At 39.9% G+C, this 16,996-nt stretch overlaps 1 protein-coding gene across 1 annotated transcript in view; it reads right to left on the bottom strand.

Annotated features, from left to right (window-relative positions):
• Positions 1-5,840: 5,840 nt before the first annotated feature.
• The window catches only part of DDX10 (DEAD-box helicase 10), a 164,227-nt gene continuing 153,071 nt past the window's right edge, over positions 5,841-16,996 (bottom strand). Inside the window, exon 18 of the mRNA XM_083362254.1 lies at positions 5,841-6,492. Coding sequence (XP_083218380.1) covers positions 6,324-6,492 — 169 coding nt within the window. The 3' untranslated portion in view covers positions 5,841-6,323. The remainder of the gene's footprint in view (positions 6,493-16,996) is intronic.

Genomic DNA, 16,996 nt, shown 5'->3' with positions numbered 1-16,996 from the left:
TGGATCTAGTGATCTCTTTCAAAGCAATAATCAGCCACTTGCTGCTGAGATAGTTAAAGCAGTCTGCCTTGAATTTGTTTTAGCAATAAATATTATTAAATAATATTATACACCATTCTTCAGTACATATGTGCAAAACCAAGATATTGTTACATATATAAAATATAGAAATGTAGGGCTCCCCTTTATCATCTTGGATGATGGAGTATCTGGATGGTGGCCTCTTGGATCTTGAATTGTACAACGATATGGATCTTGAGCTATGCAAGGCTTTAAAAAAGTCATATCAACTTTTAACTCTGCAAATGAACTGGAGGTCTGTGAAGTTCTTTCAATAAAATGGGATATACTCTGTAGATTTGTTCTAGAATGTCAACTGAGATATCCTAGGCAAAGATGATTCCATATGCAAAATCTTGATGAGCAACACAAATTTAGGAATAGAGTACTTCTGAATATCTTTGAATACCAGATAGAGATGGAGATCACACTGTGTTTAGAATTTCCTATACCAAAAGAATATTTCAATTTGTCTGTGCAAGTGGGAAACAAAAGATTTTTGGGCAATAATCAGTGCAAATATTCAGTTCTTGTAATGTGGCTTCATTCTTGTTCCTTGAATAAAAGGTTCCAGGGTAAAAACATTTATCTGAGATATTTTATTTTTTAAAAAATATTTTTTCTTCATATTTTCAACAGAATATTTTTCCTTCAGTGACATTAAATATGTCAGGTGCAAGAAACAAGGAGACAGAATAGAGTTCAAAAAGCACTGCAAATTAATTTCATGTGACCTATACACAAGAATCTGATCTACTAATGGTCAAGGCAAATTGGCATTAGATAAGAGTCAACTGACTTCAAGGGGAGCTGGGCTTAGGTCTCTTTTGGGGGTGATTATGCCTTTGACTCTGCCCTCTGGCTCAGCTTAAGTCATTTCCTACAAAATATCAATTTGTGGCAATTTTGATAGGTTTGCTCTGCGTCTATCTTCCAAAATGTTATCAATTCCCTTCAGCTTAGTGTCATCCACAAATTTAATAAGTGGACCTTCAATCCTCTCAGCTAGTTCATTTACGAAAATGTTGAAGAGTACAGAAACTTGAGGTACTCCATTGTCCATCCAGTTTTGGTCACCATGATGTAAAAAAGTTGTTGAGACTATAGAAAGAGTACAGAGAAGAGCAACAAAGATGATTAGGAGACTGGAGGCTAAAACATATAAGGAACGGTTGCTGGAATTGGGTATGTCTAGTTTGATTTTTAACTCCCTGTAAATCGCCCTGAGTCCTCAGGGAAAGGGCGGTATATAAATGCAATAAAATAAATAAATAAATAGTTTAATGAAGAGAAGGATAAGGGGTGACATGATAAGTGTTCCAATATCTCAGGGACTGCCACAAAGAAGGAGTGAAGCTATTCTCCAAAGCACTTGAAGGCAGGACAAGAAGCAATGGATGGAAACTAATCAAAGAGAGAAGCAACCTAGAACTAAGGAGGAATTTCCTGACAGTCAGAACAATTAATCAGTGGAACAACTTGCCTCCGGAAGCTGTGAATGCTCCAACACTGGAAGTTTCTAGGAAGAGACTGGACAACCATTTGTCTGAAATGGTATATGATTTCCTGCCTGAGCAGGGGATTGGACTAGATGATCTCCAAGGCCCCTTCCAACATTAATATTGTTGTTGTCTGTTTCCCTCCATGCAGATATAGTTCCATTGAGGACTACACGATGGGTGTGGTTGGTCAGCCAAATACAAATCCATCTGATGGTGATACTGCTATATGTGGTTGAAGGCCTTAAGAATTTCAATCCTTGTGCTGAACGTCACCTCTATGGCTGGGAAGGTACATAATGACAAGGACATGTCCTACTCCCCACCCCTGAAAAGCTAATGCATTTCATATTTCAGGCTTTCTAGAGTATTCTGCTTTCTCATCCTAGATGTTGTGCTTTAAGATGGATATAAATTCATAAATTCACAACAGCAATAAAAGTCGTGCTTTTTTGTATACGTTGTTAATTTTTTTTTAAGAACATAAAAGCTAACAAAACTAATATAAAGGGAAGGAAGGAAAAGGCAAAAGAAAGACAAAAATACAAAAAAGAAAAGAAAAAGAAATATAAAGGAAAAATAAACTGTTGCTTATTTTCTTTGTAGCAAATGGAAGTGTGATTACAAAATTATCTCTCCATGATTATAAAAAGAAAAGCTCTCTTTTTAATTATCTTTTTTTTACTTAATCATCAAAAGCACAAAAAAAGTGTGTACGGACTTTCCAGTCAGCAATAAATGCAAAAATGTTTTTCTTCTCTAATCAAGGAAGTATATTTAGCCATCTCTGAAGTTCCATCATCTTCACCAAATGAATTATCCTTTACTGTGGATAATTTGAACCTTTCCACTTTTGAGCATATAATAATCTTGCTGCAGTTATCATATATAAAAACAAAATAAGAATTTGATTTGAATGAATATGTTTACCATGTCACGAACCTTAAAAACATGATAGAAATCTCTTCAAGGCATTTCACGAAGAACAGGAAAAATATATCTTCTTTGCTGCCCTGCAAAGTATGAGTGATTCAATGGCCTTGAATGACAGGGAGATGCATTTTAATTGAACATTTGGATAAACTTACCAACAGCATTGGGACTAATTATTTAGAGGCACAATCTGCTTTCCTTGCTATCAATATCCAATCCAATGATGAAAAATCAACTTTTGTGGAATCTCTAAGCTCTGCATTTTCTGTGTTGAACAGCGGGGGTTAGTCAAGACAGTATACAAAGCCTCCTCCAACTCTATATTTCTCTGGTTTCTGATCTTGTTTCAGAATGTCAAAATTCCCTAGAGCACAATTTGAAATGACCGATACAGGAACTAAACAACTATATTACAGTAAGGCAGATGTAAGATATGCAACAGTGGACAAGCTGATTGCAATCCTACTTCTTTAAAAAAATGGGGATAATAATAATAATAATAATAATAATAATAATAATAATAATAATAATAATAATAATAATAATAATAATAATAATAATATAATAATAATAATAAAGTTGGAAAGAACCTTGGAAGTCATCAACTCCAACCCCCTGCTCAGGCAGGAAACCCTATACCATTTCAGCCAAATGGCTGTCTTCTTAAAAACTTCCAGTGTTGGAGCATTCACAGCTTCTGGAGGCAAGTTGTTCCACTGATTAAATTGTTCTATCAGGAAATTCTTCCTTAGTTCTAAGTTGCTTCTCTCTTTGGTTACTTTCTATCCATTGGTTCTTGTCTTGCCTTCAGGCACTTTGGAGAATAGCTTGACTCCCTCTTCTTTGTGGCAGCCCCTGAAATATTGGAATAGTGCTATTATGTCACCCCATGTCCTTCTCTTCATTAAACTAGACATATCCAATTCCAGCAACCGTTCCTTATTTGTTTTAGCCTCCAGTCCCCTAATCATCTTTGTTGCTCTTCTCTGTACTCCTTTTAGTCTCAAAATTTTTTACATTGTGGTGACCAAAAGTGGATGCAGTATTCCAAGTGTGGCCTTACCAAGGCATTGTAAAGTGGTATTAACACTTCATGTGATCTTGATTCTATCCCTCTGTTAATGCAGCCTAGCACCGTGTTGGCTTTTTTGGCAGCTGCAGCACACTGCCAAAGTGATTGTTCACTAGGACTCCAAGATCCCTCTAACAGTTACTATTATTGAGCAAGTTACCACCTATACCAGGGGTCGGCAACCTAAAAAAGAAAAAGAGCCACTGGGAACCGGTTCCATCACAAATTAAAAAAAGAGGGAGCCGCGTGCGTGTGTCCATGCACGCACATGCGGAAAAAGGTTTTTTGCGCATGCGCGGACGCACGCGGCTGCCATTTTTTTAAAAATGAGATGGAACCGGTTCCCGGTTGCCCGATGGCGACGGCCCGTCTGCAAAGCTGCCGCTTTCGGCAGCTTTGCAGACGGGCCGTGGCAGCTTCCTCAAAGAGCGGCGCCCCTGCCCATTCCGAGAGGTGCGCGCGCACCTCTCCGAACGACCGGAGTTGCGCGCGCACCTCCCCAAACCTTTGGGGAGGTGCGCGCGTACCTCCGTGCGAAGGGGCAGCGGCGCCGCTCTTTGAGGAAGCTGCCGAAAGCGGCAGCTTCCTGAAAGAGCGGCACCGCTGCCCGTTCGCGCGGAGGTACGCGCGCACCTCCCCAAAGGTTTGGGGAGGTGCGCGCGCACCTCCGGTCGTTCGGAGAGGTGCGCGCGCACCTCTCGGAATGGGCAGGGGCGCCGCTCTTTGCGGAAGCTGCCGCGGCCCGTCTGCTAAGCTGCCGCTTTCGGCAGCTTCACAGACGGGCCGCGGCGGGCTTCCTGAAAGAGCGGCACCGCTGCCCATTCGCGCGGAGGTACGCGCGCACCTCCGGTCGTTCGGAGAGGTGCGCGCGCACCTCTCGGAATGGGCAGGGGCGCCGCTCTTTGCGGAAGCTGCCGCGGCCCGTCTGCTAAGCTGCCGCTTTCGGCAGCTTCACAGACGGGCTGCGGCGGGCTTCCTGAAAGAGCGGCACCGCTGCCCATTCGCGCGGAGGTACGCGCGCACCTCCGGTTGTTCGGAGAGGTGCGCGCGCACCTCTCGGAATGGGCAGGGGCGCCGCTCTTTGCGGAAGCTGCCGCGGCCCGTCTGCTAAGCTGCCGCTTTCGGCAGCTTCACAGACGGGCCGCGGCAGTTTCCTGAAAGAGCGGCACCGCTGCCCATTCGCGCGGAGGTACGCGTGCACCTCTCCAAAGGTTTGGGGAGGTGCGCGTGCACCTCTCCAAACGGGCGGTGCCACTCTCCATTTGGAGAGGTGCGCGCGCACCACTGCCCGTTGGAAGAGGTGCGCGCGCACCGGGCGGCTGGGAGCCGCAAGAGACGGCTCAAAGAGCCGCATGCGGCTCCGGAGCCGCAGGTTGCCGATCTGTGACCTATACTATACCTGTACATTTGGTTTTTCTCGCCTAAATGTAGAACCTTACTTTTTTCATCACTGAATTTCATTTTGTTAGATAGCGCCCAATGTCCAAGTCTGTCAAGATCCTTCTTTATCTTAAGCCTATCCTTTGGAATGTTGGCTATTCCTGCCAGCTTGGTGTCGTCTGCAAATTTGATGAGTTCCCCATTTATCCCCTTGTCCAAATCGTTGATGAAGATGTTGAAGAGCACTGGGCCCAGATCAGAGCCTTGGGGCACCCCATTACATACTTCCCTCCATGTAGATGCAGTTCTATTGAGGACCACACGCTGAGTACGGCCAATCACCAGCTACAAATTCACCTGGTGGTGATGCTGTCTAACCCACATTTTTCTATCTCATCAAGTAGTAGGTTGTGGTCTACTTTATCAAATGCCTTACTGAAGTCCAAGTAAATTATATCCACAGCATTCCTCTGGTCCACAAATTTTGTCACTTGGTCAAAGAATGCAATAAGATTTGTCTGGGATAACCTGTTTTTGAGAAAGCCATGTTGGTTTTTGGTAATAATGGGTTATAATGGAACTGTAAATCCTGACTCACCCAGATGCTATTTCCTAGTGAATTTCACACATATCTATTGATTTTTATGATCCCTCTCACAACTAAGATAGAACACCATGGATTTGCTTCTAATGGTTCAATGCCAATCTTTCTCAATTTGAGGACTACCAGTATTTAGAAAGCAGACTCTGCTGTGGGACTTATTTCAACCTGCGTATTTTTCGTGCTAACACTGGTGGGAAAAAATGCTCTTGGAATGTTATTTAGCGATTGAAATCCAATGCTTCAAGGATAAAAATCTGGAAATACCTCATAAGAAGAAATGATATACAAAATTATTAGCATATTGATTTATTGTTAGTTGATAAGAGAGCAAAAGCAAGGAGAATTTATATCAACATTGATAATATCAAGTAAATGCTTTAAGAAAATTGAAGTCAAACCCTTTCTCATTTTATTTTGGACATAAATAATATTTAAAATATTTTATGGATATCTGTTCAATTTTGGTCATGTTATCTTATAAAACTTACCCCAAGATGGGAAGGATTTATCCTTCTGGGTTAAAGCTTTCTGTACAAAGGATTATTATAATTTTTTTAAAAAAAAATCCTGGCATCTTAGAAAATATAACTATTGGAAGATCTGACAGATAAAGACATTTACAACTTTTGTAAGAGAGTAGACCTATGAACCAAAGTACTCATGAGGTACCCATTAAAGAATCTTTCAGACATTAACACATGAATATTTTGCGGCATTTATCTTTCCTGTTACCTTTGTGAAATAAAATGACATTTCCAAGAGGGAAAAAAGAGGTTTAATTGTTGAGCAACTGTAATACTAATGCTTCATCTTCTGCAAGGGAAAGACCTGTATCTAATGGTAGAAAAGAGTCCTCTTGGTTAAGTTTCATCTTCTTCTTCTTTTGTGGTGTCTCCCCTTCTGGTTTGCTTCCATCCAACTGCCGCTTATCCATTCCACGTTTGCTGTAGAAATAAATCATTCTTTTACTGTTGGCATTTAAGCTAATCAAAATCATATAAGAAAGTAACTGGATTTAAATGAGAAAATGTTTAATTACAAATTAGGGGCAAACATGGTAATGATGTGCAAAGAGAAATTAAGTTTGGAGAATTCAAAACCTAAATTAAGAAATGGTCTCAGGCTGCAGTAATAAGATTTTAAAATAAGAAATGTATGATTAGAAATAAAATAGGGAGAAAATGAATTGACCCAGGAAAATGTGTCATTTATCAACCGTCCCTGGTGAGTTCAATATTCCCAATTATTGATTGATGACAACACAAACACATATACTGCATAGAAATTGTGTGATTTACATAATGGGAAACGCTATCATATATTTACCCATTTAATCTCTTCTAACAACTATATTCATATAGTATAGATCCATTCCCTGGCTCTGGAATTCTGGGAGTTGAACTCCACACTACTTAAAGTTGCTGAAGTTGAGAAACACTAAGAGTAGATCAACCCTCCGAGATCAGACTAAAGACACATTTGGTCCAGCATCTTGGTGATCAACCAGCAGACCATATTAGCAGGACCTGAAAGGATAGCTCCCAGACCTTCTGCCTCTAAAGATGGCTAGTTTATACCAAGAGAAGAGCTAGGAATTTTCCATCATTTCAAACTAGTATCATTCAATGGTGGACTGAAAATGTTCCACTTAGACTTTAGGATGGAAATTCTGGCTTGGGACTGCCTAACATGCTGTGACAATGGCTCTCTCTCTCTCTCTCCCTGTTTTTCAAAAGGTGACTCTCTTCCCTTCTACCCCACCTTTTAAAAAATGTCTATTGTTGCACAGGCAGAAACAGCAACAGCTTTTAATGGGCAAAATCTGCTATTTGTACATTAGTTTAAAATAAAATGTTTATGGCCACTATATGTGCTTTATACAAAAATATGAATTTGACTTTCTCAACCACAAGTTGAATGGCTGTTTGTATTTGGGAAAAGATTCTGCTTATAAGTTCTTTAAATGCGTTGATAAATAAACAAGCAAGCAAAGTCTGCATAGAATAAGCACATAAACAGAATGTTTGTCTTTGCTAGCTCTGACTTTTCTTATGTGTTACCCAGGCTGAAACAACTTCTCTCCATTGCTTGGATGTCAACGCCCATCGCACCTACTTGCCAACAGTCTGGAGTGACAAAATATTGTAATCCAAAGCAGCCAGAAGGCACCAAGTACAAAAAGCTTTGGGCCAGTGAATTTCATTTAGTCATCTTGGGTAGCTTGTTCAGTCTCGCCATATTCAATTTAATCAGCACTAATCTGAACTTTAGTGCAAGACTGAAAGATGTGGAGAGGCCTGGCCCATAAAATCGCCAAGAGTCGGACATGACTGAATGGATAACATCATCATCATCATCATCATCATCATCATCTGGCTGAACTAAACTTTAAATTTATTATCCTGATTTCTGACAAAACAGATATCACATGCCATTGGAAACTACAGATTTAGAACAAAGTTTGCTCTGGGTTTTAATGTAACACAAAAATATTTTTGAAGCAACCCCTCCACAAATGGATGGATGAATGATATATGTACGTGTGTGTATACATGTACACACACACACATCTATATGATACTTAAATCAGGTTAATTAAAATAAATTCCTTGTCCAATTTGCAATTCAGCCAATTATTTCTATCACATGAATGGATTTTAAACCAAGGAGAATTTCAGTTGATTGAAATTGCAAATAGGGCATCTGTTCATAATAAGATTAGTGATTAAAACACTAATAAGAAAGCATAACAGATTCAGTATATGAACTAGGTCACATTTAAAATCCAATTCCTGAGTATCTTTAAAATGAGCAATCACATACATGTTATCACTCTTTCTCTGAAATCTCCTGGGTAATCAATGCCATCAGAATGCATTTAGGCTTTTGAGAACTGTTTTTGTGAGGATGGCCAATCCAAAGTCATTTAAAAAAAATTAAATATGTACTTCAGAGACCAGTCTGTATTTTGATTATTCCCACTTAAAGGAATAGGGAAAGAGACCGTGTTTGGCACAAGAAAAAGATGGTAGGAGGAACTGAACATCAATTGGGGGTGGTCAGGAATGTGTATTTATGCTGGGGGGGGGGAAGAGTATATAGGTAACCCCAGATTTATGACCACAATTGAGCCCAAAAATTTCTGTTAAGCAAAACAGTTATAAATTAAATTTTGCCCCATTTTATAACCTTTCTTGCAACAGTTGTTAAGTGAATCACTGCAGTTGTTAAATTAATAATATAGTCGTTAAGTGAATGTGGCTTCCCCATAAACGTTGCTTGTCAGGAGGTCACAAAAGGTGATCTCGTGGCCCCAGGACACTGCAATGGTCATAAATATGAGTCAGTTGCCAAGCATCTGAATTTTGATCATGTGACCGTGGGGATGCTGCAATGGCCTTAAGTATGAAAAACAATCACAAGTCACTTATTTCAATGCTGCTGTAACTTTGAACAGTCCCTAAATGAAATGTTGTAAGTCAAGGACTATCTGTACTAGAGAGGTTTACAAGAGATAACAGGAGCCCCACATTAAAAAAAAATAAAGATTTTTTTGACCAAGGAAGGTTCCAGTCATAGAATGATCACCTAAACAAGGCAGCCTGATTCTGTACAAAAGGGTAGCAGTGAGACAAGCCTTGAGGAAGACACAACTGAACTTGGTTTCATGCCTTCTGATGAAGTTGCATTTTTTACTCTCATCTCTCTCAATTAACTTGGGTTTCCTATGGACAACAGGAAGGAAAAACCTTACCTAGAGCTACTAAAATAATTCTTAAGGTGGAGATGCCAGGAATAAACTAAGAGGCAAATAGTTTTACACTGAAAGAACACAAGGATTTCCAGCCAAACGTAGAAGCTACTCTCACAGATATCTTACTGAGCTTATAATCCAAAGCTTACCTAGGCAGTTTGCTATGTTCCACTCGGCCGTTTATATACTGAGCATGAGCTTTACTTACAGCATCCATAAAGTGGTTCATCTTGGTAGCTAGTTGTTATTTGTCAGCAGAAATATACTGAGAACATTTCTTTGTTGTATGTTAACATGCAGTGCATTTAGATTTATATTTTACCTCCTTAAAGTAGCATGCTTCCTTTAAGAATCATTATCTGTACAAGTAAGATAGATCAGCTAAAGAAAATGACTAGCAAGAGCGAAGAATGAATAATATACTTTTAAGTGTGCTACTTTATGAATGAATAGCATACTTGAAATAATGGAAAATATGTCACTTAAAAGAAGGTTAAGAGTTGTTGTCTCTCATTCCAGAGTATAGGATACAGAACAATGCAGCTAAGTTACTGGAAAGTAGACTCCATCAGAAAGGAAACATCATCATAATCTTAACAGCAAGAGCAGTTTTACAACAGAACCAATTAGCCAGAAAACTGGAAGGATCCCTTTCATTGGATGTGTTGAAACAAACAGCCATCTATTTAGGTTGCTTTGATCTGATTCCTACATTGAGAAAAGGATTGGTCTTGATAGCCTTAAATGGCCTCTTTCAGCTCTAACTTCCTACACAGAAATAAAAGGACCTATATGACAGATGGTACATCTCTTCAATAGACACACATTTCTGCATTTTGTGGGGAGGGTAGAAACAAATGTCACTTAGTTAATCCTGTTGCTCTCACTTAATTTAAGACCAACTAATGCACTTTTCTATGCAGTTATCTAACTTCGTGAAGTTTAAATACTGATTTCTTAAGGCTTGCTGGTCTGCCAGCATAATGCAAAATTTACAAACAGCCTCTTGACAATTGCTATTTTGCTAATTGAAGACTCTGGAGGGCAAACCACATTTTAATTTCCAAGCCCAAAGAAAGATTTCTAATGAAGATTAATTAATACAGACCCTTCTGTGGAGCCTCAGAACAACTTCCTCCTCACTTAGTGTCAGAACACTGACTGCACGCAGTGGGAATAATGAAAATATATTACATGATGTGCTAGTCTCTTTTTCAGCAATTTGTGCTCTGAAAATGTTCTCCACTCAGATTTCTACAAGCATGAAGCCAAATGCCCTAAGAACTAAAATCAAACAAAATGTGGACAAAGCTATCTTAAATTGACCAAGGTAAAAAAACTTCTCCCCACCCTTTCTCTCTCTCTCTCTCTCACACATACACTCACACAGATACACACACATATATAGAGGCATCATTAAAAAGGTAAAGGTAAAGGTTCCCCCGCACATGCATGCTAGTCGTTTCCAACTCTAGGGGCCAGTGCTCATCTCTGTTTCAAAGCCGAAGAGCCAGCGCTTGTCCGAGGACGTCTCCATGGTCATGTGGCCGGCATGACTAGACGCCAAAGGCGCACGGAACGCTGTTACCTTCCCACCATAATGGTCCCTATTTTTCTACTTGCATTTTTATGTGCTTTCGAACTGCTAGGTTGGCAGAAGCTGGGACGAGTAAGAGGCGCTCACTGTTACGCGGCACTTGGGATTCGACCCGCCAAACTGCCGACCTTCTGATCGACAAGCTCAGCGTCCTAACCCACTGAGCCACCGTGTCCCTAGAGGCATCATTAAATGGCCATAAAATAAATAAATAAATTCTGTTCTAATTCAATTATATTCTTGTCTCTATAGAACTATGTATACTTCAGGTCACTGTAAAGTTTTGGTAGGTTTCATTCCCATCCCAATTACATGCTACCGGTATCTTTTTTAAAAAAACAAAAAAGCTTGACACTAAGGAATAGGGATACTGTTCTGATCAGGGATGTGTGCCTTGTGGATAGGCCTTTTTATCTTTTATATGTTATGCATTGCTTATTTTTACTCGGGTTAATTAATTATATATCATTAACCCATTTTACAGAATTTAGTTTATCTATTCTTTTTTCATGTAAAATGGTTACTTGTTTGGTATTCCACAAACTCCTTTATAGTTAGAGCTCCCTAGGTTTTAATGTGGCTATTTTTTTTGTATATTCTGATTCATTTATTTCTCTTTAACAAAAATAATCATTATTTTTAAAAAAAATCTCTTTTAAATCAACTATGTCACATATGGTATAGTGATGTTTGAAAAGGAGGCAGCCCCAACACTTTTTTGTTTGTGGTTAAAAGAGAAGATACTCAACTAAACCAAACACAGCCTACATTCATTATGTAGCAACTGTCTAATCCCGTGGTGGCAAACCTATGGCACGCGTGCCACACGTGGCACGCAGAGCCCCCTCTGTGGGCACACATGCTGTTGCCCCAGTCCTAGGCCTTTAGCTGAGTTTTATAAAACCTTTTCTCTTTAGGCCTCCACCGCCATGTGCAAAAAAAAAAGGTTCAATCAATCAAGTTCTTGGGGGGGGGGAAAGATCTCGCAAAGTTGGAATTGATTGATTGAACTTTTTAGTCCCACCCAGTCTGCCATTACCACCGCAGTCATGCCCACTCAATGGGCCACACCCACCCAATTAGCCACATCCACCCGGCACCCAACGGTACATAAGTGGGGTTTGGGTTGCAGTTTGGGCACTCGGTCTTTAAAAGGTTTGCCATCACTGGTCTAATCCTAGCCTTGGTCAGCAAAGCATTATCTTTTCATTGCTTCAGGCACTCAACTTCATCTTCCTTTCTCTGGTCTATTGGAACTGCCGCTGTCTTTACTGTCATCATTTACCTCTACACAATGCACACCCTCCTTCCTTTATGGCAAATGAAATTAAAACGTCTTTCAACAGCTGATACTGCTCAGCCTTTAAGCCACTGCTAGCTATTTGTATTTTTTTCCTCTTTCCATCTTTGCTATCACACTCTGTTCTGTTTTTTTTTTCTGCTACAGAATCCCAAAGCAATGACTAATTTAAAACACATTTAACATATGTTATATATATATATCAAGGGATCAAACTGGCTTAAAAGAACAACTAACCCCGTTAAAACAAAATACTAAGGTCAACAGCAGAAATGTGACATCTTGTGAAGATCAAGCCTTTCAGAAAAAAGACTTTCAGATAAACTCGATGCCATCTTTATGCCTTTCTAGTGTTTGACAATATTAAATTTAGGTTGCAAAACTAAATAGCTTAAGGTGGTTGTTTTCTTTGTTTTAGGAAATGAAATGAACCTTTATGAAATGAACCTTTATTGTCAAAGTACAACTATGTGTACATTGAGATTAGCTGAGCCTCCCTTTGTGCTCCTACCCCCCAACACACAGTGACAACAAGCCCTCCATCTTACTACACCATGTGAACCAACTACACCACACACTGGCCTCCCAAGCCAATTCTGCATAAAATTCACAAAAGTTCACAAAGGTTATTTCTCATTCAAAAGCCTAACAGTCCACGGATAGAAGCTGTTTTTCAGCCTGTTGGTGCAGCTGGCTATACTCCTATATCTCCTACCCGATGGTAGGAGAGTAAAGAGATACCGTCCAGGGTGTGAGTCATCCCTGAGAATTTTCCTCACTCTTCCAAGGCAACAAAGCACCTAGAGTTCTAAATGAATCTGAAATACTATGTCCAAACAAAGGACTCATTTTGCATTCAGTATGTTTTCCCCCCAAGTTAATTAAAGATAGCAACAGCAATAGCACTTAAGACTTATATAGCTCTTCACAGTGTTTTACAGCCCTCTTGAAGATTGCCCCTAACAATCTGGGTCCTCATTTTATGGACTTTGGAAGAATGGAAGGCTGAGTCCACCTTGAGGCAATGAACTGCTTGCAATACTGCATTCTAACCACTGCGCCACTACAGCTCTTTTAATTAGATATATTAAGGTTTATGGTTTAGCAGTACCTATTTATCCTCACATACTACTCTCAGTGCAAATGCAGAACATTGCTTTAAAAATAATAATTCAAGCATTTAAAAACAGATTAAACTAGGAATCCATCAAGAAAAAACATTAGGTCAACATCAACAGCCAGAGTTCAAACTAAATAGGAGATGGTTATACAAAGAAAAGAATGCCTTTCTTTCCCAACCAGATGCCATCCAAATGAGTTAAATTACAACTCTTTTATAATGGCCCGTGAGATACAACATATGTTGTTTAGGGATTGTGAATCTGGGCTCTTACTATATCTGAAAGTGACCAAGTTTGGACTGAAGGTTGGAGTAATTAGTTGAACATAAAAAATAATTTTTTTATTCTAGTTCGGGGCTGTGTGTGGAGGTGTTAGATCTGTTGCCCATTGGGCTAGTAATCTGCATCTAAGAGAACCAGAGCAATTAATAACACTGGCTTGATAAAATAGTTTTGATTGTGATATCCTTCTAGACCACTCAGAGGGGGAGAGAGGTCTAATCATGGCTCTAAGTTTTGTGTGGTGGCTCTGGGCTCAACATTCACCTCATTCCCTTTTAGCATCTACACAAAGTCTGGTCAAAGTTTATTTTTTAGCTTGGGGTTAAATATTGTCAGTACACTGATAATATCCAGTTATACATCTTTATTCTTGGATGACCAAATGATGCCATCAAGTTTTTTCTCAGTGTCCAAAGAATGGAGGGGTAGATAAGAGAGTCTCCCATAATTAGTTTTAAATAGTTCTCAGAACTGCCTTGAAAAGTTCTCAGAACTTATAACTAATCCAGAATGCAATGGCATGAGCAATTGGTTCTGAGTGAACCTTGACCTCCATGCATAAATCTGGATTGTTTGTGAGACCATCTCTCTCTAAGATAGAATAGGGTGGACATGTTCTAGATCAGGGCTTTTCAACCTTTTCACCCATTGTACCAGTTTTAGGATATGGCAATATCCAAATACCACCAGTCGCCTAGCAAGGTGTCAAAAACTTGATGACCAAAAAAAGGGGGGGGGAAGTGATGAAGTACAGGCAGTCCTTGACTTACAACAGTTCACTTAGTGACTGTTCGAAGTTACAATGGCACTGAAAAAAGTGCCCCCCAAGCCACAGCCAAGCAAGACGCCTGCCTGCCCGCCCAGCGGCACTCTTCCTCCTGTCTGAGGTTTTCATTGTTGTGAGCATTTCTGTTGAGGATTGGCAGCGGGGATGGGGTGGGAGGGTGTTTGGTTTTTATTCCCCCCGTCTGCTGGGTGGTTGTAGCAGGTTTTGGTCACTTCACATGACCCTGGGACACTGTGACCGTCATAAATATGAATCAGTTGCCAAGCATCTGAATGTAAATCACAGGACCCTGGAGATGTTGCAACATTTCAGCTGATCGGTGCTTCTTCTGGGCTCAGAAGCGCCAGGATCAGTGCCAAGCTCCAGCTGGAGCCTGGCACTGATCCTGGCGCTTCCACTGAGCCCTGACAGCCCCAAAGAAGTGCTGATTCTGGCGCTTCTACTGAGCCCTGACAGCCCTGCAGCTCCAGCCGTCTCTCACTCTGGCTTGTGCGGTGCTGCTACCGGTTCAGCTCATTCCCGTCCCTCGCTACCACTTTTCTAGGGTAGTCGTGTACCACCTGCCAGGTGCCAATGTACCACAGATGGTACCCATACTACTGGTTGAAAAGCCCTGTTCTAGGTCACTTATATTAAACAATGTAATCTTAACACTCAGGAAACATGCCTTCTATGTCGATGCACCTTCCCTATAAAACTAAATATCCCACAAGATATGGATGGTCTTGATTCTGCCAATGAGCTGCTTTCTCTCTCAGACATTAGGTAAGACAATTTTAAAGAGTTTTAACTGTGCAGATATGTAAATGGTCTTGGACATGATGCAGCTGTAGTTTTTGTCTACCTTGAATGCTACCTTGAATCCCACTGCAAGTTGTACAGCAAATTGAATATCTGGCTGGATAAAATGCTCTCTTATTTTTTCTCTCTTTAACTATAGGTACAGCACAGGTAACTACACAATGAGGATAAAATGCTTACAAGGCTGTATGAGCCTTTGAATATCAAATATCAATGCCCTATATGGCTTGGGTCCGGGATATCTGAGGGAACACCTGCTGCCGGCATCAAGCTCCCTTCGTCCTGTGCGCTCCCACAGGGAGGGCCTTCTCAGGATACCGCCGGTTAAGGAATGCCGGCGGGTTATTCCCAGGGGAAGAGCTTTCTCTGTGGGCGCGCCGGCCCTATGGAACCAATTTCCCACGGAACTTAGGACTGCCCCCGACCTTCGTTCATTTCGCCGGGACCTGAAAACTTGGCTCTTCGAGCTGTCTGGCCCAGGCTGAGGGGTTTTAATTTTTATTGGGTTTTAGTTTTAAATTTCAGGGACTTGAATTAATTAATTGTTTTAACTGATTTTAATTTTTGTATGTTATGCTTTTAATTTTCCCTGTAAACCACCCTGAGTCCTACGGGAATAGGGCGGTATATAAATTTAATAAAATAAATAAATAAATAAATATGGCTCATCTTAAACGAAAGACTGAAGGCATTTTTAAACCATTTCATCAGTCAAATTGTTAGCATCAACCTTCAAATCACAATATTTTCCCCAAATATCCATTAAATGATAAATTCAATTACTGCCTATAATTAAAAAATATCAACTTAGCAAAAGATATGGTTAGGAATTTAGCCTGAGAAAGTCATCTTGAAACAGCTGAACTGCATATTCCATTTAGAAGTGAAAACTAAGATCATCCAATTATGTAAAAGATTAATTGAAGTAATGAAAAGACTGATCAGAGCTTTGTTCCAAATCAACATTCCTTTTCAAGAGTGTTGAGGTATTAGATATTAAAAATTCAATTTAACTTGCCTGATGAATATTTAGCTCTGCTGCTACTGTCCCTTGTGCCTCTTCCCACCTTCTTATTTAACATTATGATTGCCTTAAACAAGCAATACAATAAATGACACCAGATACATGAAAAATTCATTTCACTAAGCTTGTGGAGGGATGTGACTTAAAGGTGATTTGTTAAATAGCAAATATAAAATAGCGGATTATACATACCTTTCATCCCTTAAGGGATGAGATAAGGAAAAAAAATTGTCACCTGTGGTTGAAAATATTTTTTCTAAAGCTTTCTATAACCAAGACAAAGCATCAACCTTTTCCCAACATTGTTAGTACGAAGTTGTTTTTTCTCTCTTTTCATTACATATATTGTAAAGGGAAAAAAATCATTTCTGGTTGTTGTTTTTTTTTTTGTATTTTTATTTTTCCCCCACTAATATTAAAGATCTTCTTGTTAACTGTATAAACTAAATAAGTAATTAATTTTTTTTTAAAAAACCATACATTTAACTTATTTCATTATATTAAGAGCACGTGCGAACACATTGGGTGAGTGGACACCTTCGGCCACCCTGTAAGACACGGGGGCATCTGTGGGGCAGTGAAAAAGATGGAAACTATGACCTCTTCTCAAGTCTTTTTTATAAAGGGTTGGACATGCATTGCATGAAAACGAGGGATGGTACTTGAATTCTGTCCATTCTCATGCTTTTTTAAAATCCACACAGGAAGTTCTGGGATTTCTGTTGACACATATTTCCAGGGGTCCCAAAATGAGACACAACAGAAGAAGAGAAGCAGAAGGG

This window comes from Vipera ursinii, assembly GCF_947247035.1.
Source record: "Vipera ursinii genome assembly, chromosome: 4".
Classification (NCBI taxonomy): Eukaryota; Metazoa; Chordata; class Lepidosauria; order Squamata; family Viperidae; genus Vipera; species Vipera ursinii.
Note: the sequence above shows the minus strand (reverse complement) of the source record. Positions and strands in the feature narration are given on the sequence as shown.